Genomic DNA, 23,527 nt, shown 5'->3' with positions numbered 1-23,527 from the left:
ATGTTCACTGTGTCAGGCAATCAGATGGAATTTTTGTGTTACTGTGTCCAGGAAAATCACTTCACTTATTCTCAGAGAGTGACTTAACTTCTCAGCAACAGAGCTGTCCTAGAACTGCTTGAATTTAAACCTTCATGGAAGAACTTGACACGATCTTTCCCACAGGGCCTAGTGACTAGAACAGGCAGCATCTCCAGGGCTCTGCCACACAGACAAAGCAGCAGTGATACAAAGAGCACTGAACTTGCCATGAGACAGCCGAGCCTGATTCCCACCTGCACTGCTTAGAGATCATGGAACATGGGGACCGTCATTTAGCCTCTCTGATCCTCAGCCTCCTCATCACGAAGGAGGTTGTGGTGATGATGATATAAGAGTGTCTGTTCACAGACTCTCTAAGTTTTTCTCTTTTAGGCTCATGCCCAATGTCATTAGTTTCGCGTGGTAGCTTCCCAAGTAAATATTAGAAGGGTTGAGAGAAACCATATGGGATTTTAAAAATACAATACAAATTCAAAGATTTTTTAACTCACTCACAAGAGCCAAAATACTTCCCCAAATATGCATAAATTAATTAGTGTCACAGATACATTTGAAAATTGGAGCACATGCCCATTCATGAAACCACTATCAGCAAACTGATTAACTAGGGCCCATTCTGTGGCCTCGTTTAAGAAGCGTGATCAATGAATTAATAAGCCTTGTCATTACAGGTACCTTCTGAGAGAGACTGAGCCTCTGTTAAATGTCATGCAAGACCTGGAACGTTCACAGGTTTGTGAAATTCAAATGCATTATTTCCTCCCGACAGATGCAATCAAGTCAGTAGAACTCAGTTCAACCTTCAGTTGCCAACAAATGATCATAATTGTTGGCCAAGAAGGGTAAACATAAGCCTGCTTAACAAATTCACTAATTATCTTTCAGTTTAGGATTCATGTAACAAATAAATACTGAATGCCTGCAGCTTGTCAGTCAGTTCATATAAACCAACAAGGGTAAGTAGATTTTATTTGTTTAAAAGCTCCTGTTCTCAAGCCAAGTATTTCTTGCCCTTGATTTTTCTTTCCTGAATCTGATGTGTGTGTGTACTTCACAAGGCAATCTGTCTGCCCTTATATCCTTTTAAAAATATTAGGTATATCGGCTGAGAATTCTTAAAAAAGTAATGCTGAGGTTTAAAAGTAATGAAAGAAACAAGCCCCTGGTATGAGAGTAAAAACTGCTCGTACAGGCGTAATCTACAGTTGGCTGGCACTGCTGAATATTAGGAAATAAATTATCAGTGTAATTAGCTGCCATTTACTGAGGATCTTAGCAGATGCTGTATAAACACGCATAACCTTTAATCCCTACAACTTGAGTAAAGACATAGTTTCTGCTTTTTAGAAATAAGGAGGAAGATTACTCAGAAACTAATTTGCCAAGTAACAAGAGCTGGGATTTGAACCCTTGTCTGTGTGGGGAGTCGGCGGAGAGGAGGTATGTCTGTCTTCCTGCCACCCATTCTTACAGTGTTATCTTCTCCATGTGAGAATGTGCCTAACACTTTCCCTTTCTTCCAGATCACCAGCTCTTAAACATTTAGGATCATGTGCGGATTCCAGGATCTGATGAGAATCTATGGACCCTCTCCTCCAGAAACACACACACACACACACACTTCTGGGAAAATAAGTCAAGGGATTCATGGATACCCTGAAGCAAAACCCAGGTTCAAAATCTCTATTGCAAATACAGTCTCCAAACATTGACCCGGCTGGATTTTTCACTCTCTTGCCTCCTTTACACTTCCCCCTCCTTTCAGGCTTCTACGGAAGTTTTTAAGGAATAAAATAATGGAGCTAAGAAGCAGATATGATATCTTGTCCACATTCAAGAAAAGTCTTGCTCCTCCCACTGTTGCCACAGCTCCCCTCACTCTCCTCACGTCTTCGCCATCTCAGTAAGGGTGCTCAGCTCAAGTGGGCTATCTCGGAATCACCCTCCCATCTTCACTTCCGCTCACCACTGGTCTAAGACAGCTTTATTGATCTCCTCCAGGCCTTCCACGATGATCCCTGGGTACCCATTATGTTCCAGGAATTAGACTAGTCAACAAAACTATGTTCCAGGCTCTCATCAGTGAACAAAGTAAGTACAGGCAGACCTCAGAGATGGCAGGTTCAGTTCCAGATCAACACAATAAAGTGAATATTGCAATAAAGTGAGTCTCATGAATTTTTTGGTTTCTCAGTGCATACGTAAGTTACATATACCTTACACTGTAGTCTATTAAGTATGCACTAGGATTATGTCTAAAAAAATGTACAGATCTTAATTTAAAAATACTTTACTGCTAGAAGACGCTAACTATCATCTGAGCCTTCAGAGAATCATCATCTTTTTGCCATAGTAACATCAAAGATCACTGATCACAGATCACTATAACAAATCCAGTAATAATGGAAAAGTCTGAAATACTGTGAGAATTACCAGAATATGACACAGAGACATGAAGTGAGCAAATGCTGGTGGAAAGATGGCACAGATAGATGCAAGGCTGCCACAAATCTTCAATCTGTAAAAACAAAACAAAACAAAACAAAACAAAACAAAACAAAAGACACAGTATCTGTGAAGCACCCTAAAGAAAAGTGTGCTAAAACAAGGTATAACCTGTCTGTCTGATCTCATGGGGCTCACATTCGAATGGGGGACACAATATATGGGCCTAATAAAGGAGTAAATTACAGCGAGTCCTAGAAGGTGATCAGTGGCTGGAAGAAATGTAGAAGTTATGAGGGAAGGGTGCATGTCGGGGTGGGCGGCAATATTGAATAGTTGGATATTTGAGTAAACACGGGAAGGAGGGGCCAGACTTTGGAGATCCGGGGGAAGACACATTTTATTTGTGTTTATCGTCTTTCCTCCCCTCTAGAATATAAGCTCCATAAAGTCAGGGATTCTGTCTTTGCTACTGTCCGCTGCTCTACCCCAAGTGCCTATAACAATGCCAGACACATAGTAGGTGCTCAAAAATATTAGCTGAATAAGAAAATTAAATGAAAAGAGTTAAAATTTACTCTCAGGCTGGCAAAAATTGAGTGTTAGGGTTAATTTCTAAATCTTACCCTAGATATGGCAGTATCCCCAATTTAATGGTAAATTCAAGGCAAAGAGAAAGAAACTGAGTCAAGCGGGGTTCACATTTTAGAAGAGAAAACTGAAAACTGACCATACGTGAAAAATGCTAATAATCTGAACTCCAACTTTTAAAAAGCCAAAAAAGAAACAGGCTTTTAAAGAATCCCAGGATATCGCGTATCAAATAGGGTTTTTACATTAGAAATGACCCTTGAAATACAGGACTCCTAAATCCTGAATAATCCATCGATTAGGCTGTCAGTGAGGCACATGGAGACATGGCAGGTAAGATGGAAGCCACCAACCTGGGAAGTGCCAGCCACTGTGCCACAAAATCCTCCCCTCAGCTGCACTCCCATTACAGACCTGCATACCCAGAACACCCAGTATACTTATGCCCTTGGATTTTAAACTTGGTGTGGCTGATTCGCTCAGTTCTTTATTCCTTGGTGCTGGTGAGTCTGAGGATATGGGTTGGATCTCCATGGAAACCAAGAGACACTGATTCAGTTATCTGGCCACAAGTTACACCCCTGACCTTGCCCAGTGATCCCACTTATGTACATCCTCAGTTACACAAAAGGACACAGCCTGTGTGTGCATGTGTGTGTGTGCATGTATGTGACTACCCAAAAATAGAGCAATTCAAAGCACATGCTTCATGGTCAAGAAGGCTACAAGTGACCATTGAGGACCGACTGATCCCCTTCTGCACAATTACAACATCAAACCAAGATCCTGGATACAAATCTCTCCATTAGCTTCTCCTAAAAACATGATCCGATTCTAAGAAAGGCTACGTTCTATATGGACACAAGCCGCAAACAACTGGAAGGCCACTGGCAGGACACATGCTCCCTTCATCTTGTCCCCAGAAATTAAGAGAGTCTGGTGAAAAGTCAGGAATATGAGCTCCCTGGATTCCAGGGCACGTGACTGTATGGATGGTGGGGTCTTACCACATTACAGGTCATGTGAGCTTCAGAACCCTCTTCCTTCTCTGATTAACCAGCAATGTCAGGGGGAAGCCGAAATCACATCATCTTAACAGCTCAACCTCTGCAACACTGCCCCATCATTAAACTTTTAAAGGGGTTCACTGGGGAAGGCCTTTAATCCTTTAATAATTGAGTTGGGGGAAAGGGGCCAGTGATGAAGAGCATTTACCTTAGCTGATATTAACTAGACTTGGCTACTAATGGCTTTCCAACCGTCCCACTGCGCCCACGTGGCCATTTAAAAGAGCACATTCCATTTGGCCCCTTGCTCTTTAACTGTCAACAGGGACACTGAAAAATAATACATCACTCAGCATTGCAATCTGTATTGCAGTGCTCCGCCCAATTCTCCCTTCTAGCACTACTGAGCTCATTCTACACTAAGGTCTTACAACCTGTTGGCGAGTAGAAAAATTCATCCTGTGAATCGGTTGGGTGTCTCTGATCTCAAATAAGCTGATATATTTTCCACTGACTTTACTGGCCACGGAGGCAGAGAGCCATTGGGAAATAGTCAGCTTCCTCCAATTTGAGTTTAATTCCCTTTCTAAGTTAAAAGGTCTGGCCCTTGATGACCCTGTCACTTTTTCTTTCCTAGGGTCACACAGATAGACAGCCCTAGACAAAGGTAGGATTCCCACCTAAACATCGCCCTTCCACTCCCCCACTGCACACATCAGGAGGTTTGTGATCAGATAGCTTGAGATAAAGCACTGAGGTAAATGATGGTCAAAGAGGTTAAGTGATGGTCCCAGGCCCACCCAGACAGAGCAGAGGCAAAGGAAGGACCAAAGCTCGCAGATTCCGAAAACCCACTGTTCTCCACCAGGTTACTCTAGCCTCCAGTCTGGGGAAGTAAGCATATGAACCAACCGTCTGAATAAGACTGGAAAACAGTGATGGTGGATTAAGAGACCCAGCCACTGTGGTCTGGTCTACATGGTGTCCCCATCCTGGACTCCCTTCTCTTTAACGTTCTCCTGAGCATCGTGGGAAGCAAAAGCCCTCAGTGGACAGGTGTGTGGATGGTCTAGTGGCCAAGCACAACTGACTAGCTCCTGGCCTGGGGAATCAGCCACACAGTATATACCTTGGACCACACTGTGACCAAACAGAGGTCTGCAAGGATGAAGAGCAGAAACGGGAAGATGGTGGACAAGAGAGGCCTACACAGAGAGAACTGGTATCTGAGGAAGGACACAGGCTGCAGCCTCACTCTGCCTCCACCCTTCGGGCCTATGAACCAGGGTGGCTTCGGGAAAGAAGTTACGTGGGAAGCGGCAGTGGCCGCCTTACAAGAGACCCTGAGGAATGATGGAAAACATACCCAGCTTCTGCTGGCCTCTGTTCTGTGGTGATCAGCTCTGGCTAATCCACAGAGAAATGCACAAAAGAACAAAGGGAAAGATCATGCAGGGGCAGAACACGTGCCCTCGATGATTCCCTGACCCTTCCCCAGGCTTCTCCTCTATCAGCTGGATGCTCCTCTCTCTCCCCAGCCTTCAATGTCCTCCCTTTCCTGGTGAAACTCACCTTAGCTACCAAGTAGGCTCAAAACTACCACATCTGAAAATGTCTCCCCTTCATTCTGTCTCCACCCCAGGTACAGTTTTTCCTCCCATCTTCTTTCCACTACCCATCTTCTCAAAAGAGTTGGCCACATCATTCTCTCTACTTCTTCAACTGCCTTTTACTGTAAAATCCATTAACATGCCTTCCTGGTCCCTCCAAGCTTCTGACAACACTACCGTTGATAAGGGTACCAACAATTAACTGCCTACTGGAAGAGCAAGCAGGTGGCCCTACTTTTTAAAATTCACCACCACTGCCCTGTCCCCCAGAAGCCCACCCACCCTGGCATTCTCTCCTGGATCCGTGTCCTTCCATCACAGCCTCTCCCAGTCTCCTTGAATGCTGGTGGCTCCCCAAAAGCTCCATCCTTGGCCTTCTTCTCACTCTGTGTGGTATACCCTTGGGTACTTCCCATATCTACATGATAACATATCCTAAAGTTTCCTGCCCAGGTTGGTTTATGGGTGTTCAATTACCTCCTGGAAAAGGGAACCCTCCTACACTGTTGGTGGGAATGTAGCTTGGTGTAGCCGCTATGGAAAACAGTATGGAGATTCCTCAAAAGACTAAAAATCGACTTACCATGTGATCCAGCAATCCCACTCCTGGGCATATGTCCAGAGGGAATCTTAATTCAAAAAGATACATGCACTCCAATGTTCACAGCAGCAATATTTACAATTGTCAAGACACGGAAAGAAACTAAATGTCCATCGACAGATGACTGGACAAAGAAGTTGGGGTATATTTACATGATGGAATACTATTCAACCATAAAAAAGAATAAAATAATGCCATTTGCAGCAACATGGATGGACCTGGAGATTGTTATTCTAAGTGAAATAAGCCAGAAAGAGAAAGAAAAATACCATATGATATCACTTATCTATGGAATCTAAAAAAAAACAAAAACAAAAAAGACAAACAAACTTATTTGCAAAACAGAAAGACTCTCAGACATAGAGAACAAACTTGTGGTTACCAGGTGGGGAGAGGGGATAAATTGGGAGTTAGAGATTTGCAGATACTAACTGAAGTATATAGAATAGATAAACAACAAGTTCATGCTGCATAGCACAGCGAACTATATTCAATATCTTGTAGTAACTTATGGTGAAGAATATGAAAACGAATATATGTACGTCCATGTATGACTGAAGCATTATGCTGTACACCAGAAATTGACACAACATTGTAAACTGTCTATACTTCAATAAAAAATTTTATATACAAATTAAAAAGAAAGAAAACTGCCTCCTGGACACTGCCACCTGAATTAGCTCCCTTTCCCACTGATCCTCCAAGAGCCAGTTAACCTGTGACCTTTTCCATGAGGCTTTTTCAGTAACCCATAGCAAGTCACTCATTGATCCATTGATCCGTTCAACCAACATGTCAAATGCCTATCATTTGTCAAGAATCACCCAAGATGCTGGAGATGTGGGAGTTAAAACACAGAATGAAACAAAAGAAGGTCTGTGCCCTCATAGAGCTTATGATTTAGTGACACAGACAGTAAGCCAACTAATAAATACGCATTTCAAATTATAGTAAGCACTATGAAGATAACAAATAGCACATAGTAATATAGAACCAAGGGACTTAGATAAGCTGATATTTGGTCCCACTGGCCATGCCTCTCCTAAAACAAGTTTACTCTTCCTTTAAGCATCTGTCTAATTTATGTCTCTAAGCAGTCTCTGTTTGATTGTTAATACATTGGTGCTTGCTTTTATTCATTTTTACGTATCTGGCATATACAGGAGTTTAATGAGTCTGATGACTAAATGAATGAATGGGTTATTTAAGTAATGAATCAACTATTTATGAATCCATTTAATTCTAAATTTGAGAAATCCACATACAACTAGGTAAAATGCATTCCAATTGCTGGCGTATTACCTGAAATCTCTAGTTTCATTAAATGCCAGTTTACAGAGATTAAATTCAGACGTACATCTCATCTCTCTAAAATTGACTGGAACTACTTTTATGAGAACCAAGTATCGGCAGTGGTGAGAGAAATAATACAACACAGGAATACTTAATTTCCTCAAAAATGAAGATTCCATTATTCCATTTTCGATCCAGCCAGGCCAAGTAATAAACAAGAGGGAGTGAACAGTTCTGGAAATCTGCCTCACGCCAGGGCACGGTGGGAGCTTTCCTAGCTGAGTCTGGAGCTTGTTTGAAAATACAACACAGTTCTGAAGAGAACTTGGAAAGGGGTTATCCGAGGAATGGATGGACAGCTGCTGGCTGGTCCCCATGGAAGTATGTCTGGAAGGCTCCAGATCTGATATTTAACAGTTCTGCTGCCAAATGTGCAGATAGGCTCCCAGAACAAAAGTCACCAATAGCAAACTCTGGGAGCTAGAGAGAAGGAAAATGGATGCTTGTCTCCCTTTGTGTCATTCTTCCGGTGCAGAAGAGCAGGGACGCTCGGGGAACGCTGGAGACCAATGCAGATGGGATGGGAGAGAAAAGATGGGTAGGAGGGCTTTGCATTTGTGGGAGAATTTGATAAACAGGAGTGATGAGTGTGCACTGGCAGCTTTCACACACACACAAACACTCAGGAGTTCCCCAAATCCACAAAACTTCCTTTAAAACCACAGAATATGTAAACAGCTGACCATCGAAAGCCTGCCGGAAAGCTCAAGTATCTAGCAGGTGGGGACTTGTTTTCCAAGAGCTGGTTCAACAGGACAAACTGAGAATTGTGATCTCACTGGGGTGTGAGCACCAGAATTCAAGGAGCAGATGGTGTGATTTAGTGGAAAGGCCACTGGACCAGGAGTCAGCGGCTGGGGATAGCATCCCGGTCTCTCTCGTTACCAACAGCGTGACCTTGGGCAAGCTCTTAACCTCTCTGAACTTCAGTTTCCTCAGCTACAAAATGCAAAAAAAAAAAAAAAAAAAAAAAAAAAGCAAATATCACCTTAGCTAACTTTCTAAATTGCTGTAAGATCCAATGGATATAATATCTGTGAGAAAAGGCTCTTTGAAAATTGAAAAGGATACATTTTTCCCCAACATATCCTTTTATGGCATTTTCTATGAGCCAAGCATTGATCTGCATGCTTTATAAATATTAACCCAAAATGACCCTATGAGGTTGGTACTCTTTTTTCAGTCCAGTTTTATGGAGGTACAGTTGACAGATAGCACTGTATAAGCTTGAGGTGTACAGCATGATGATTTGACTTATACATTGAAATGATTACCACAGTAAGTTTAGTAAACATCCAACATCTTGTATAGATACAAAGTTTCTAAAATAGGAAAAAACAATTTTTCCTTGTGACAAGAACTCTTAGGATTTACTCTCTTAGTAACTTTCTTTTTTTAATTAATTTTTTTGTCGAAGTATAGTCAGTTTACAATGTTGCATCATTTCTGGGATACAGCATAATGTTTCAGTCATACAAACACATATGTATATTTGTTTTCATATTCCTTTTCATTATAGGTTACTATAAGATATTGAATATAGTTCCCTTTGCTATCTATACAAAAGAAACTTGTTGTATATCTATTTTATATATAGTAGTTAGTATCTACAAATCTCAAACTCCCAGTCTATCCCTTCCCACACTCTTTCCCCTGCTTATAACCAACCATAAGTTTGTTTTCTATGTCTGTGAATCTGTTTCTGTTTTGTAAATAAATTCATTTGTGTCCTTTTGTTTTCTTTAGATTCCACCTATGAGTGATATTATATGGTATTTTTTTTTCTCCTTCTGGCTTACTTCACTTAGCATAATGATCTCCAGGTCCATCCATGTTGCTGCAAAAGGCATTATTTTATTCTTTTTATGGCTGAGTAATATTCCACTGAATAAATATACCACAACTGCTTTATCCAGTCTTCTGTCGATAGACATTTAGGTCATTTTAATAACTTTCATATATAACATATGGCAAAGTTAATTATATTTATCTTATTATACATTACATCCCTAGTACTTATTTATCCTGTGACTGGAAGTTTGTGAGGTTGGAACTATTATTATCCCCATTTTACAGAGAGGTTTACGGGCACAGAGAAAGCATGATCTTCACCCGAGGTAACACAGCTTGTGAGCAGCAGAGCCAGGATTTGGTCCCAGGCACTCTGGCTCCAGAGTTAATGCTCTTGACCACTAGACTGTGTTATCACACACAGCTCCTAAGAATATGTATTCTTTCACTCATGTTACAAAACCAGCAATAATAATACCCAAGCCCGAAGAGTTCTCCATATTTTACCAAAAGGTTTTTCAAGTTCATCATCTTATTTAATTCTCACAATAACTCTGTGACATTGTTATTATTATGTTCCTCTGTATAAATGAGGAAATTGTGTCTTGAATATCTCTTGATAGCAGGACACATGTTGCAAATTATTTTTCCAGTGATGGAGAGAGATGCAACGTGCCCAAACCATTCATGTCCACCTGTCCAACTCCCTTGCATCTATGGACATGGACTTTTAAAAGAGAAGGTCTCTACCAATTACAGAACACAAAGAAAGTGAAACCCAGAAGAAAAGGAGTGGATGTGTAGTCATGGCCAGCCTCACATACAGATAAACAGGGAAGTACTCTACGAAGTGAGGTATGCATTCCGCCCAAAATTATCTCTTTACTGCCCTAAATTATCAAAATTGTGTCCCATTCCAGGACCTAAAATTCTACCATAAGATAGTCATTCCTTTGACTAAACACCCTTCTCGTTAAAAAGACTCTTTGGAAGAATACTGCATTATCATGTATATCCCAATGTGAATTATTTCACACTTTGACAGCTAGTAAAGAGCAGGCTCTAGCCTGCACATGGCATCATTGGAAAATTTAAAAGTCATAAGGTGGGTTCAGAGCATAAGACAAACAAGGAGGCAAGGCTGAGCTGAGATCCAAAGTGGGATTGGAAAACCAGTCTTGTGGTTAAATTCAGGGCTTCCAGGTGCTTAGAGCCCCAGGGGAAAGATAGGTGCAGAGAGCAAGCGGCAGACACTCCAGCCAAAGACATGCAGGGAAGGGTCTCCTGAGATGTTTTTCCCCTTTGGACTTCTGAAGTCTCCTTCATGGCACCACCAGTGAGGCATGGTTTTTGTCCCTGAAGAGCTGAGCCCTCATCCCCATGAAGATGGCAGCCGTCAGTGTGCATGCTTACTGGAGAGGACATGCACAACAGGAGCTCCTGCGACAATGTAAGGAGGGCAGGAGGAGAAGGGGTGACGGGAGCCAGAAGCAGGGGAGGACACTCTCGATGTTTATGTTAAAAAGGATTTGTTCCACTGTCAAAACCAGAAAGCACTCCCCAAGAGCCAGCTTTAAGGAAGGAAGCCTGAAATGACAGAGAAGGTGGTGGGATGTATGAAGGAGGCCCTTTGGAAAGGAGGCTGAAAGCAAGGGGAGGGCATCAGGCAGAAGGCAGGTGTGGCTGTAAAAACCCACCCCTGGACCGGGACTGGCCAGCAATGACTGGGGGATGAACAGAAACTGGACAGTACTGTTTCTGTTGGGTCCCCACCAAATCTCACCCAACCTCAGTTCTCCCCAGTGATGGGGAGAGGGCCCAGTGACTACCAAGCTCCGGAAAACTGTACACGTCACACCCTCTCCACTCACCTGCCATTCCCTTTTCTGGGCCCCATCCTGACTCCAGTGACATCAACCTCTTTTCCACCCTGGAGCTGAGGGGCCCGAGGCCAAGCTGGCATCAGCTCCCACTCAGGCTCAGGCTGTTGGGTACTCAAACAAAGACATACTTGGACCCTCCTGCAGAGAGAGAGGGGACCGTTTCTGGGCCCAGAGGGAGCTGGCCTTAATCTGCTGCACGGTGAATGACAACAATGCTAAGAATGAAAATATGGTTTGGGGGGATAGTCCCCAGGAGCCCAACATTTTGGTATTTAAAGGAACTTTAATGAGCTTAAGAGGCTAATCTGGAGTTCAGGAGGGGGTGTTTTGTTTTGTTTTGTTTTGAAAAATCCTTTTAAAAGTTCCTGAGGCTTGATAGGGAGGAGGCGAGAGAATTGTGAGTCAAGGAGTGGCTACCGTGTAACTGAAGAGGCCGGACAGAGCTAGGAGAGGAGGCTGCTCCAAAGATCCCTTCCCACTGCATCAGCTGGACCTGGTGCTCGAGAGAGAAAGGATGGTTCTCTCCAGGCTGGAGAAGCGTGATGTCCAGAGAAGCAGTGAAGTGAGCAACGCTGAGAGTGAGCAACGTTGAGAGTGAGCAATGCATTTACATGCTATCAGAATACTAGCCAGGCTTCTCCCCAGACGACTCCTTGTCCTGGTTTACTGGTGACCAACATCAAACTTAGACATTTCTCCGACCCACTGAAAAACACCCACCTGTTGCGGCAGGACATAACCCAGCATCCATGAAGGTGCCCAGCACACTCAGAAAGATGTTCAGAGGCCCCTAAATGGCCACCCAAAGAGCGTTGGTTATGGGACCGTGCAAACTGAGCATGACGCCCCTCCTCAGCTATTGTAGCCGCGTCCTGTTCCATAGCTGGGTGGACCATTATTTTGTGCATCTAAAAGATAAATCTGTTTCCTCCAACGAGAAAAATTTTTAAAAGACTAACAGTCCCTAAGGTTGGCCTTGGGGGGAGGGAAATGAGGCAACTGATGAGATGGTGTTTAAGTAATATCTTATGTTTGCAAGAGTCAAGTTAAGAGAATTCCACAGGGCACAGGGGAGTGAGGGGGAGGCAGAATGGGATGAGGCTAGACGTGAAGTCTAGATACAGCACGCAGTCCATTCCCAGCAGTGCTGGATGCTAAAGATTTTTTTTCATATGAACGGGGTTTAATTGGCCCATCAGACAAGGTAGTCCAATCCATAGTGGCCAGATATCTATCAGGGCTTGTCCACAATAGGGTAATGATGATAAATACAAGGCTAACAGGGTGGAGAGACACTGGAGGCCTAGAGTGTCAGGAAAGCCAGACATATTTACTATTATCCAAAAATAGGATCTCCCAACTGGAATCTTGAAAGGCTAGAAGAGACCAAACTTGTTCATGTGACTTCAGTTAAGGACTAGGAAAAGCACAGTCCATTTTGTATTTTTAGTCGTTATGACATTATGGTGCAATAATGGGGAATCTGGCAAGCGTTTCATTAAATTCTAGCTAATCCGAGCATGGCAGGCAGGTGACAAGCTCTACAGATGATCTGGTTGCCTTGGTTCACCACCAAAAAGTACAGCGTGGAGGGAGGGAGGTTTTAAAAATCCTTTTTTAACTACCCAGATGGGGCTCCTTGTGATGCGACCAAGTCTACCCACAAGGTAGAAAACCAAGGTCGGGCCGCAGTTTTCTTCCTCCCATGATGTCTTCACTAATACTTCGGTGTTTCTGCTGCATTCCAACTGCATCTGCTGTCTAACGCTGGAAGAAACTTAATCCCTGTCCTAAGTCTCATTTTATTTATTTTCAGTGGTGTGAAAACAAACATGCAGCAAGACTGCAGTGTTTACCCCTCCTTTTCAGCTGATACAGTTCTAATCCTCCTGCTAATTAATGCCAGGGCCATCGCCATCTTATTAATTTCATCTTGGTTAAAAATATAGAGACAGATAATTGTGCTTGACTAAAATAACAATTTGACATTTGGAAGGTGTTCACTTCATTTCAGCAGGACAGTTGGCGGGGTTTCATCTCATATATGACAAAGAGACACAAAGCCACACGCTGACATCGGTCAGTGATAACACAACTGATTCTAATTGTGATAAATTGACTAAAACGTCCCACACCGCGCAAGTCAAGGAGACGAAGGAGAAAACGTAAAATGTAAGGCGTCCTAAGTTTCTCCGTCGGTTCCAGAAAACGGGCACAAAGGAGACAAGGGCCTCTTTTTTCCAGAATCTTTTCTGCATGTTGCTCCTAAAATTACCGACTTCCCCAAACGGAATCTGAAAAGGCTGCTGGCAAGGCTGTTCCACACGTCCGCTACGAAACTTTCAGAAAAACATACAGGGCATTCATTCCTAGGGGGAAGCCTCAGGCATGCTGGAAACAGGGCAGGGCTCTCCCATATAGGACCCCTTCTGCTTCTGCACAGAGGGTGGGAGACGCATTCCCCCACCACCCCCCGCCCCATGTAGCCCCAACCCTCCTTATCCCACCCCGCAAGTGGCTTACAAAGAACTTCCATCTGAAGTTGTGAGCATTCCAATTCCCATGTTAGAAAAATGTAAAAAAAAAAATTTTTTTAAAGCATTAAAGTAAGGCTAAGATGCAGAAATTATTTTTAAACCTTTCTAGGGTGAATGTAATTATGCTTTCTTCCCCCATTGTTCATTTCTCAGTATTGCACAGCTATACTTAACCATCAAGTTAACATGATTCAATATTGGTTATTGTGAAGCTTTTATAATGCAACAATGACATTTTGTATATGAATTTACTCTAAGAAGCTTCAATAAATTTCTGGTAATATAATGAATATTTTTAAATCACTGCCTATCTTCTCACTTCTGAACACTGGGATCCAAATAATTTCTTTGATCTTAAAAGATAACTAGCTGATCATTTAATGTATGAAATTGTTCTCATTAGAGAAACAGTCCCTATTCATTATCTCCAAAACACTTCCCAGAATTAAAAAGCAACAGTAAAGAGGGCTCTTTAAAATTAGTTAGTGTTTGGGGTGACACAAAAGTTACAAAAGAAAAATGAAACCCAAAAGCAAGACAAACTATGAACTGTCAGAAAAAGCTCTTGTCACTGAAATCTGAACAGCAAAAGCAACTCCTTAGCTGGATGGATGGCAAAATCCCAGAACTCTACAGCATGTAAAAACCAGACTGGATAAATAAGTTTTTTTCATGTGCTACATTTATGTTAAGGATCAAAAGAATCCCACAAGCGTACTCTGGAAAGCAGTGTTCATATCTAATTCCCAGAATACTATTAATATCTATGCTTGCTCTCTAATTTTATTTCAACATTTTAAGTCTTAGATTCAGAAAGTCCTACCTAGGGACCAATACATGTAAAGAGAGAAAAATGCCTCTGAACAAGGACTGTTTCCAATCACCCTCTAAATAAAAAAAAGAGAGAGATAAGTCAGCTTGCACAGACACAGACACAGACACAGCCCAGGGACAGTGCTTATCCCAAGCTAAGCCCCCCCCCCAATTTAATGCAGACATCAATTTATTACTTAGCTGTGTTGATTTTTATATTCCTTAAATTTTATGATGCCAGGAGCAGGGCCAACAAAAGATAGGGCAGAAATCTAGCAATTGCCTCTGTAATTTCATCTGTGGGCTCCTTTCATGAGGAAGGGATGCCCAATTTTGATCTCCAAGTAATGTCACAGCAATAAAACCAAACTCACTCTCCTCCCTACACACACCCCCTACACTACCTTGATGAAATACAGAATGAGTTCATTACTGATCCTAAGAGATCACTTCCTCAGCCATCTTTTCCTCGGAGCTGCCAATCAGCGGGTCGACAGAAAGACACAGAGGGAGCTCTAAGTGGGGGATACACACTTTACTCCCTTCCAGTCCCTTTCTTCTGAAAACTTGGTCTGCTCCAAAACAAAGGGGAGAAGACATGGACCGGCCCTGTGAGAGGTTTCCCAAGGCCTGCACTTTGCTGACATGTGGGGAGTTATGATGCTATAAGAGCAGCCCTGATGACAGCCATACTATCCCACACTGGTCCTAGGACGTCCAGAGCAATCTAAGGGATGATGATAAACTTCATGTGCTGTGCGAGGGGAGAGGACCCCGCCTGACACACAGAGCCACCAGGCACAGGAGAGAAACAATATAAAAGTGATTTAACTGTGGGATCCCTTCCAGAAGGCTTAATTATCTATTGTATGACCACATTCCCGTTATTCGGCAGTCTCCCGTCTCCAACTTCGGTCCAGCTACACTATTTGTCTGGAAGAAATTCAGGGAAAACTCCAAACTAGCCAGATCAGAGAGGACTCAGCGAAATAGGGAATGGCAGTTATGTAAGCAAGAAGTTCCCTAGGCTGGAAAATTCCTTGGTGGTCTGCTAACTTTCAGGACCGTCGAAGACCGTTGAGTCCAACGCTTAAACATCCACGTCGACAGCATCCTGATGCTTTATATGACGTGGTGCCCCTTCATCAATCCTGCACATGTACCATCCCTCCCAACTAGCTATTTTTCTTCGATGGCGTGTCATGAGACAATAAAGGTCACCTTCAGTTCTTAATTTCTGGACATTCATAAATCAGTTTTCTACACTCTAGCCTTAAATGCTTATTTGTTTTGGATGATCAGAAGATGAATTATTCCTAAGAGTGTCATAGTGCATGAGATAAATATTTAACAAAATACCCTGAAGTCTTCAAATGAATGGCTGTATGTCTAGGATACCACTGTCAATTCAATTTTTTTTCAATTAGACAAATTTGGTGTTTGACATCGAGAAGGTGTAACAACTAGTTGACAGAGTAGAATTTTCACTTTTTAACTGGCTGCCTGACACAAGGAATAGGCAGCTAATAATTCTAATGCAAAACTGCCCCACAGTCAGAAATGCACACACACATGGCTGGAATAAATATGAGAAACTCCCCTTGTTAATATCATGTTTATGCCCCTCACTGCAGACTGTAGATTAACTACATGTTCTTTTATTTTAATGTGTAAAAATGGCATTTGAACGCCTTGAAGTTTGGAGCCAAGAGCACTGCCTGAATGTTCATTTTCTCCAGAGCGCTTCGTAATTTACCACCACCATTGTCCCACCACTTTGACTTCCACCTGAATGTCCTCTCCAGTTGCCTTGGCTGGGTCTCAACTTTTAAAAAGAGCCAATGAAAAAAGCAAAACTATTTTTACAAATGTATCTGTTAGAGAGGAAAATGCGCTCTGTGACTGCTTCATGACTATATTCTAAAATTGAATTGCAACCTTCTGGAGGAGAAATATCTGGTCATTCTGGCCAGCTTCTACTCCATACTTAGTCCTGAAATCTAAGCAAAGGAGGCTTCTGAGAAATAACTCGCTAGTTAAGATAAAATAGACAGAAAAGGGGCTAGGCTATAAGCCTTCTGAAGGCAGGCTCTGAGACTTTCTCCTCATTATCCTCTCATCACCTTGCCCAGTGCCTTGTGTATGGAAGCTCAATAAAAGCTTGTTGAATAAAGGAATTTGTCTAGAGCCTAATTTCAAAACAAACAAACAAACAAACCTCCCCCTTCCTCTCCTTCCACAACAACTACCATACAGACCAATGTCATTAAGATGATCAAATATATGAAAGCCCTGTTTTGCTGGAAGAAGAATGGGACTGGGGTGGGGGGTAGAGGAGAAAAACAGAGTAAAATTAATCTAAAACACAAGGGAGGCTCTGGGTACAGACAAGTGCTGACAGTGAGTGAACGAGACAAGCAGCTCCACTTTAGACATCCGTGTTTCCAAAATATATGTTAAAATCAAAATTAAAAACCCTCATTGTAACATCAACACCTCTCTGAACAATGCTGCTCACACTCCTCTGTAAAACCTTCTCGGTTCTGGCCAACAGCTGGCAAGCTGATCCCTGCAATTTTCCCTTTGCAGAAATAGCTTTGTGCGGGAAGAACTGACCCTCGTGGGTTAATAAGACCAAACCGCCGCCAAACTTGGGAGGCTGAAACGGAGGGGACATTGTTGTGTTAAGTACTTTACAACAACTGTTTCTTCTCCTCTTGACACAGCCTGACTTCCTTAAAGAAGATCTGACTGGCCAGACAGCTGTGTTGACCCTTAAGCCTTCTTTGATTCCTGATTTTTTTTTTCACAAACAGAATAGAAATTCACAACCCAAATCCTTTCCTAAGCTCCCATACTTTTGAATTTGCTAGTGTCGTGCCTGAAGGATGTGGACATTTCAGTAATCTATAAGCACAAAGATAAAGGTTGGGTCGGCACAATCCCAAAACCTTTAGACGAAAAGCAAGAGAGGGAAACAAAACAATACAAACAAAAAAAGCGAGCAATCAACCAGAAGCTTTATCCAAAGGCGGTACTTGAAGTTGTGTGCGCACAATCTGTTTAATTACCTAAAAATTGAACTTTTCACTCATACACTAGAGCAACAGACAATCAAGAACACATACAGGCATATCTTCTTTAAAAAATAATGTTAAACCGTAATTACCACTTCAGGAAACAACCATGCATTCTCACCTCTTTATATATTTCTGTACTTCTCAACTCATCCAAAATCAAACACGTATTTTTTTTAGTGCTGGAAAATGGAAAGTTATCTTTTCAAAACAAAGCAAAATGCCCAGTACTCTATCCACATACGGGTAAGATTCAAGTATATTATGGCTAAGGAGGGCGAGGAGCAGAAACAATTTTTGTGTGTGGTCACTGGATCTAATTGCTTTGTCAGTTTCTAGTAAACCTCACAGCCCAGGCAAATCAGAAAAGAAGACATTTCTGTTCCCTCTCAGGGCTTTTTTGTTACATTGAGATTTCTCCTGCACACCCCCTTGCATTGTGTGTTTTTAATAACATGATAGGAACTGTTCTTCACGAGCATTAACCCTCCCTTGATTATCTTTATATAGTGCTGTCCCTTTTATTTAGCACTGACAAATGCGAAATTTTCCTGCGCGTGCTCCGAGGGCACTCCGTCACATATAGCAGTCCATTTTGACCAGGAAAAGCAGCCCACCCTCCTTAGCGCCACTAAGCCACTCCCGGGTAGCCTGGAGAGAACCAGGAAATATTTTCAAACTCCCACAATCACACCTCCACCCCCATCTCACTCAGGCTTTAGGCAATACAAAGATCTAGAATCGAAATAATCCACTTTCTTAAATACCTGCCTCCTATTTCTCCTCGAAACACACCAGAACGTTCATGTCGACGGGAGGGAACTGAACCTGCCCTGAGGCAGAAATGCATACCCAGACGGGAACGAGGGAGGAGGTGGAGGATGGAGGACCCGGCTTCAACTTTTGGCCTGAATGTCCCTGAGCCCCACGGTTTTGGAGAAACCGGGGAACTAGGTGGGGAGAATATCATGAGAGAAAAAGCAAACAGAGGGTGCGCGCTGCGGAGCTCAGAGCAGCAGCAGCGCCATTTCTGAGCCCAAACTGTCCCGACCCCAGTGGACACAGCCAAGCGAGGAACGAGCACAGGGGGACCCAAGCTGGGCAATCAGAGCCTCAGCGCTCCGCATACGCGCACGGCTGGCGCAGACAGGTGGGTAAGGTGGAGGGGGAACTGGCGAGGAGATGTGAACCACTGGCAGCCCCAAGGACACCCAAGTGAAGAGGGGGAGAGGAGGGACAAGGCTGATGGGGTCGCAGTGTCCTCTGGGAGTGGTCAGGTCGGGAAAACTGGGCGAGCAGCCGTAAGAGGGGAGACATCCCTGGCGCTCCCGCGGGACCCCGGACGTGGTGGCGGGCGCCGGCGCAGTTCTCTGCCGCCCGGCGTATACAAGATGCGGGTGAATGGGCACCTGCGTCTCTGGGCAAGCGGGTGCATCTTGCGCCTTCTAGTAGCACATGGGGATAAAAAAGGGACACAGTCCCCCGCGCCCACTGATGCAGCGTGCGGGGCGCGCTAGGCGGCGCGGGCACTTACTTCTCGTAGTCATACTTGCAGTAGAGCTTCTTGTCCCGGTAGAAGCAGGTGGTCTCCAGGGGCTCTTTGCAGGAGGCGCACTGCACGCACTGCTCATGCCAGAAGCTGTCGTTGAGCCGCAGCAGAAACCTGTCCGAGATGACCCGTTGACAGCCCTCGCAGACAGACTTGGGGCTCACCGCTCTGCCTACGGCAGCAACAGACGTCGGCTGGTGAGCCGCGCCGGCCCGGCATCCCGGCCAAACCCGGGCCGGACCCGCAACGGATCACTCCACACCCACGGATTTCCACCCCCTCGCGCCCCCGACCTGGGGAAGGGCCCCCGCCCCCAAACATCCAAGCCGAGACTTGGAGATCAGAGAAAAATCAAACCAAATGGAGTTTCTAATAAACAAAGACTATGTGGGAAGGTTTAAATTCTACAAGAGGAGGGGGGTACAAATCAGTAAGTGGTCTTTCATTATCAAACCTACCCAGGTACGCACGCAAAGGTGCGCATATCCTGCCAAATTAGCCTGCAAATAAATTTGTGCTCCTAGGTTTATCACGTAATCATTAAATTACTCACTATGCCTGTCTGTATTGTCTATTATTAAAACTGTGAGTGTGTAAAAAGAATTTTCTTTTTTGGTTTGGTTTTGTCTTTCGCTAAAACGCAATTCTGTTCTAATTTTTTACGGAAAACTTTACTTTTTTTTTTTTTTCTTTGCTCTCTAAAAAGTCCTGTGTGTGCAGGAAAATACCGTCTCACCCTAGGCAAACTCAGTATTGTTCTAATCAATGAACCCCAAACTGCTGGGTCTTGGCTGGCGCACAAATTGCAGATGGGTTTTTTCATAATTAAGAAGCATCATAATGGAGAGAAGAAAAAAAATTGAGGAAGGAAGCAGGAGGTGGAGATGCCGCGGAGTGTCCGGCCAGGATTCCGAGAATCAGGCGCGCTCAGCAGCCACGCGTGAGGGCGAAACCGAACCCAAACAGACTCAGCGCAAAAGGGAATCCTCTCTGTCCTAACCTTTGCACGTGTGTCAGTTTTGTTCCTTTAGTTTGTGGGGGCGGGGGCTTCGCCTTTTTTAGGGTGGTGGGGTGCTTTGCCGCCTTTGTTGGCACGTTCCACAGCTATTTAAACAAGGCCATGTCGCCCAGTAACAAAACCTTTGCGCGTGGTGTCCCAAAGGGCCTGACCCTCCCCGGTTGCCCTGCTATGCTCGGGTCGCTTTCCCCTTAGGAGACCCGGCCGCTGGCTCAGGAGCGGGGATGGTCACCTTGGGGCACAGGCAGGGAGAGTTAGAAGTAACGAGATCTCAGTTAAAATATTCCGTATTCTTTCTGCCCTGTCTCGGCATCCAGGGGCAAGACCGGGCGCACGAAGCGGACGTGGGCCGGGCGGGGCGCACTGGACGAGCCGCGAAGCCCGCTCAGCGCAGAAGTTTGAGCGCGCCCTGCGCCAGATCAGGGCCAGATCTGACCCCCTGGCTCTTCCGAGGCTGCACGGAGTCTGGAAGTTTCCAAAAGGGCGGTTGAAAGGGAGGAACGCGGTGCGTGCGATTTCATTCCATCTGGGGGAGTTGGGAGGGATTCCTCCCCGGGTCTGGTTTTTTCAGAAAAACTGTCCCATCCTCCGCCTTCACCCTGCTCTAGCGGTTCCGAGCGAGGGAAAGGGGTAGAAGTGACAAAACGAAAATCCCTCCCTCTAAAAAAAATTTTCTTTGAACACCCATTCACCAAACTTAAAAAGCATAGAGAGAGGGGGTGGGGGTTGGGGAGTGTGGAATCCCTGGCCTCAGTTCCGTTAGACACGAGTGTGGGCTGAGGCCCTGGGCTCGCCGCTCTAACGTGGTCGCGGCGCAGGGACTGGGGAGGCCGAGGGTGGAGAGGGGACCCGCCGGACCCGAGATCTGGCTCCAGTTAATTAAAACCGAGACGAGGGCCCTGCCGAGCGGGCTAATCCCCGCGCTGCGCTGCCCACCGGCCCGGAAAAGCCTCTCCGCCGTACTCTAGGCTGAGACTGCGGCTGGAGTTGGTGGAGCCGAGAAGCCTCCACGAGCTTGGGCGCTCCGGACCTCGGGTTTGTATTGTCGCCACTAGGCCTCCGAAAAGACAGCTGCATTCACGAGACGTCGATCAGCTCTGTGATTAAAAATCTAGCCCTGGGTATTTTTAATCACTTGCCACTCAAACGCCTGCGAGCAATCTCGCCCGCCCCTCGCGGCTTTGGGGAGTTCGGTGACCGGTGCGTGAGGCCTGGAGCAGCTTGCCGGTTTAGGGTAGGAAGGACCCACTGGGACTGATGGATAGACGGGAAGTGGGCTCAACTGAGTGCATGCAGCGGGGCGCTCGCTCCCCTACTAACGACCCGGTCCCAGAGAGGTGGGCTCCAGAGCTGGGGTCTGTCGGAAAGAAGGTGCGCCCGAGGCACACGGCCCGAACACTCACCCAGCAGCGAGGAGAAGGAGGCTGACGTCTCGATGGCGCTTTGGAAGTTCTCCTCCATCTTCAGGCCGTCCAGCATGTTCGAGCTGGGCCGGGAGGATCTGTAGAGGAGAGGAAACGACGCTTCTGGCGTCCGTGCCCTCTGGGACTCGGCTCCCGCAGCTGCCACACTCCTGGGAAAGGACAGAGGGAGTGTCCGGGGTGACCAGAATGAGCTGGGAGGGTAGAGTCCAGCCAAGAGAAATGTGGGGCGGGAGGAGAGAGACGAGTCACAGCGAACTGCTCTGACTGATCTGATTTCACTCGAAGTCAACACGTTAAGTACTTAGGCCTCCGCCCCCCAACTGCGTTTCTCCTTCCTCTGCCCCTCACACTCCCCCCACCCGGTCCCCAGCCCCACGTTCCCCATGCAGAGTCCGACTCCGCCCCAACCTATACTAATGGGGGCCCTAGGGACGCCTCTGCGGGAACACAGCTACTGGAGTAAGACGGAGATAAGAAGAGTGGGTGTTTTCCCTCGCGGGGCCGGGCCCAGGCACGCGGAACTACGCGGTCTATAGCCCGCGCCCGGACCCGCCGCGTTGCGTCGCTCACCTGCCCCGGCCGAGGAGGGGCAGAGTAAGCGACCCGGAGAGCGTCCCGCCCGCTCCCGGACTCAGGGCGCTGGGATCTGCTGGGGGCGCGCGGGAGCGAGCGTGCGGGGCGCGCAGGGAGGTCCTCCCGCCGGTCGGCCGGTGCCGGGAATGTCTGCAGGAGCAAAGAAGTCGCCTCGGGGAGGAGCCGCGGCTGGCCCTGCTCACTCTTGGATGCATTTCAAATCAACTTTCAGAAACACTCCCGTCCGAGCTGCAGCCTAGGAACAGGCAGCCTTCCTTACCTGATGGGCGAGCTCGCTCCCCGGGGCAGGAGCCGAATGAAGTTGCCCAGCGCCGCGGGAGGCTTCGGCCGGGGGAGGCGAAGGCCCTCGAGGCTGCAGCTGGGGTGGCCGCCCCCGGCTCCGGCGCGCCCGAGAGGGAGCCGGAGCGAGCGCCGGCCCCTGGCTCCGCTCCTCGGCGCGCCCGGGCCGGGCCGGGACGTGGCCGCGGGCGGCCGGCCTTCTCGGGACGTCCTGCCCGCCCGCGTCGCTCCTCCGGGGAAGGAGAGGGCCGGATGCTTCTCCCAGACCAGAGGGAGGGTGGAGGCCCACGGTCCTGGGTGCGAGTCGGGCCCGGCTTGGCCAGGGCGGATCCGGCCGCTTCTGACAGGGGCCGTGGCGCTGCGTGCGCGGCGGCGGGAAGGGGGTGGGGTGCGCAGGGAGGGGGCTGGGAGCGCGTCCCGTGCCGGGCCCGCGGTGCTCCCTTCCCAGCCCGGCTGCGCGGCCCACCTCGCCGCCACCGCCCGGTGCGCCCCTCGGCCGCGGCGACCTCCCGGGCACGCAGAGTTCCCTCCCTTCCACGTGTAACCGCTCCCTCCGGGCGCGCTGACCCCGCCGCCGCCGCCGCCCGCGGCCCCGCGCCCTCGCTGCGCCTTCGCAGAGGTCTCCGCGCCACCTGGACCGCGTCGCCGGCCCGCGGGTTCCCCGGCCGCTCTCCAACCACTGCGAGTGGTCACGGCACTGCAAACCTCATCCGGGCCGGCGGAAGGGCCAAGAAGCTATTTGCCGCGTGTGGCTGTGGGACCCTGCAGCTCGGAGCTACTCAAATCCTTTCTTCGTCACCCGGGGCTCCCCCAAGTTTCCAACTTCCGTTGGACTTGAAACCCGTTCACCGATGAGGTATGCAGATGCCATAGGATCTGAGGCCAGAGCCAGAATCCGGCTCCTGGTAAAGGC

General features: G+C 46.5%; 1 protein-coding gene across 1 annotated transcript in view; it reads right to left on the bottom strand.

The window, feature by feature from the left end:
• Positions 1 to 22,839, bottom strand: part of LMX1A (LIM homeobox transcription factor 1 alpha) — a 131,426-nt gene extending 108,587 nt beyond the window's left edge. Inside the window, exons 1-3 of the mRNA XM_072946215.1 lie at positions 22,595 to 22,839; positions 21,721 to 21,890; positions 19,285 to 19,471 (exon numbers count right to left, since the gene is read on the bottom strand). Coding sequence (XP_072802316.1) covers positions 19,285 to 19,471; positions 21,721 to 21,796 — 263 coding nt within the window. The 5' untranslated portion in view covers positions 21,797 to 21,890; positions 22,595 to 22,839. The remainder of the gene's footprint in view (positions 1 to 19,284; positions 19,472 to 21,720; positions 21,891 to 22,594) is intronic.
• Positions 22,840 to 23,527: the final 688 nt, after the last annotated feature.

This window comes from Vicugna pacos, chromosome 21, assembly GCF_048564905.1.
Source record: "Vicugna pacos chromosome 21, VicPac4, whole genome shotgun sequence".
NCBI classification, from domain to species: Eukaryota; Metazoa; Chordata; class Mammalia; order Artiodactyla; family Camelidae; genus Vicugna; species Vicugna pacos.
This window is presented reverse-complemented; position numbering and strand designations above follow the sequence as displayed.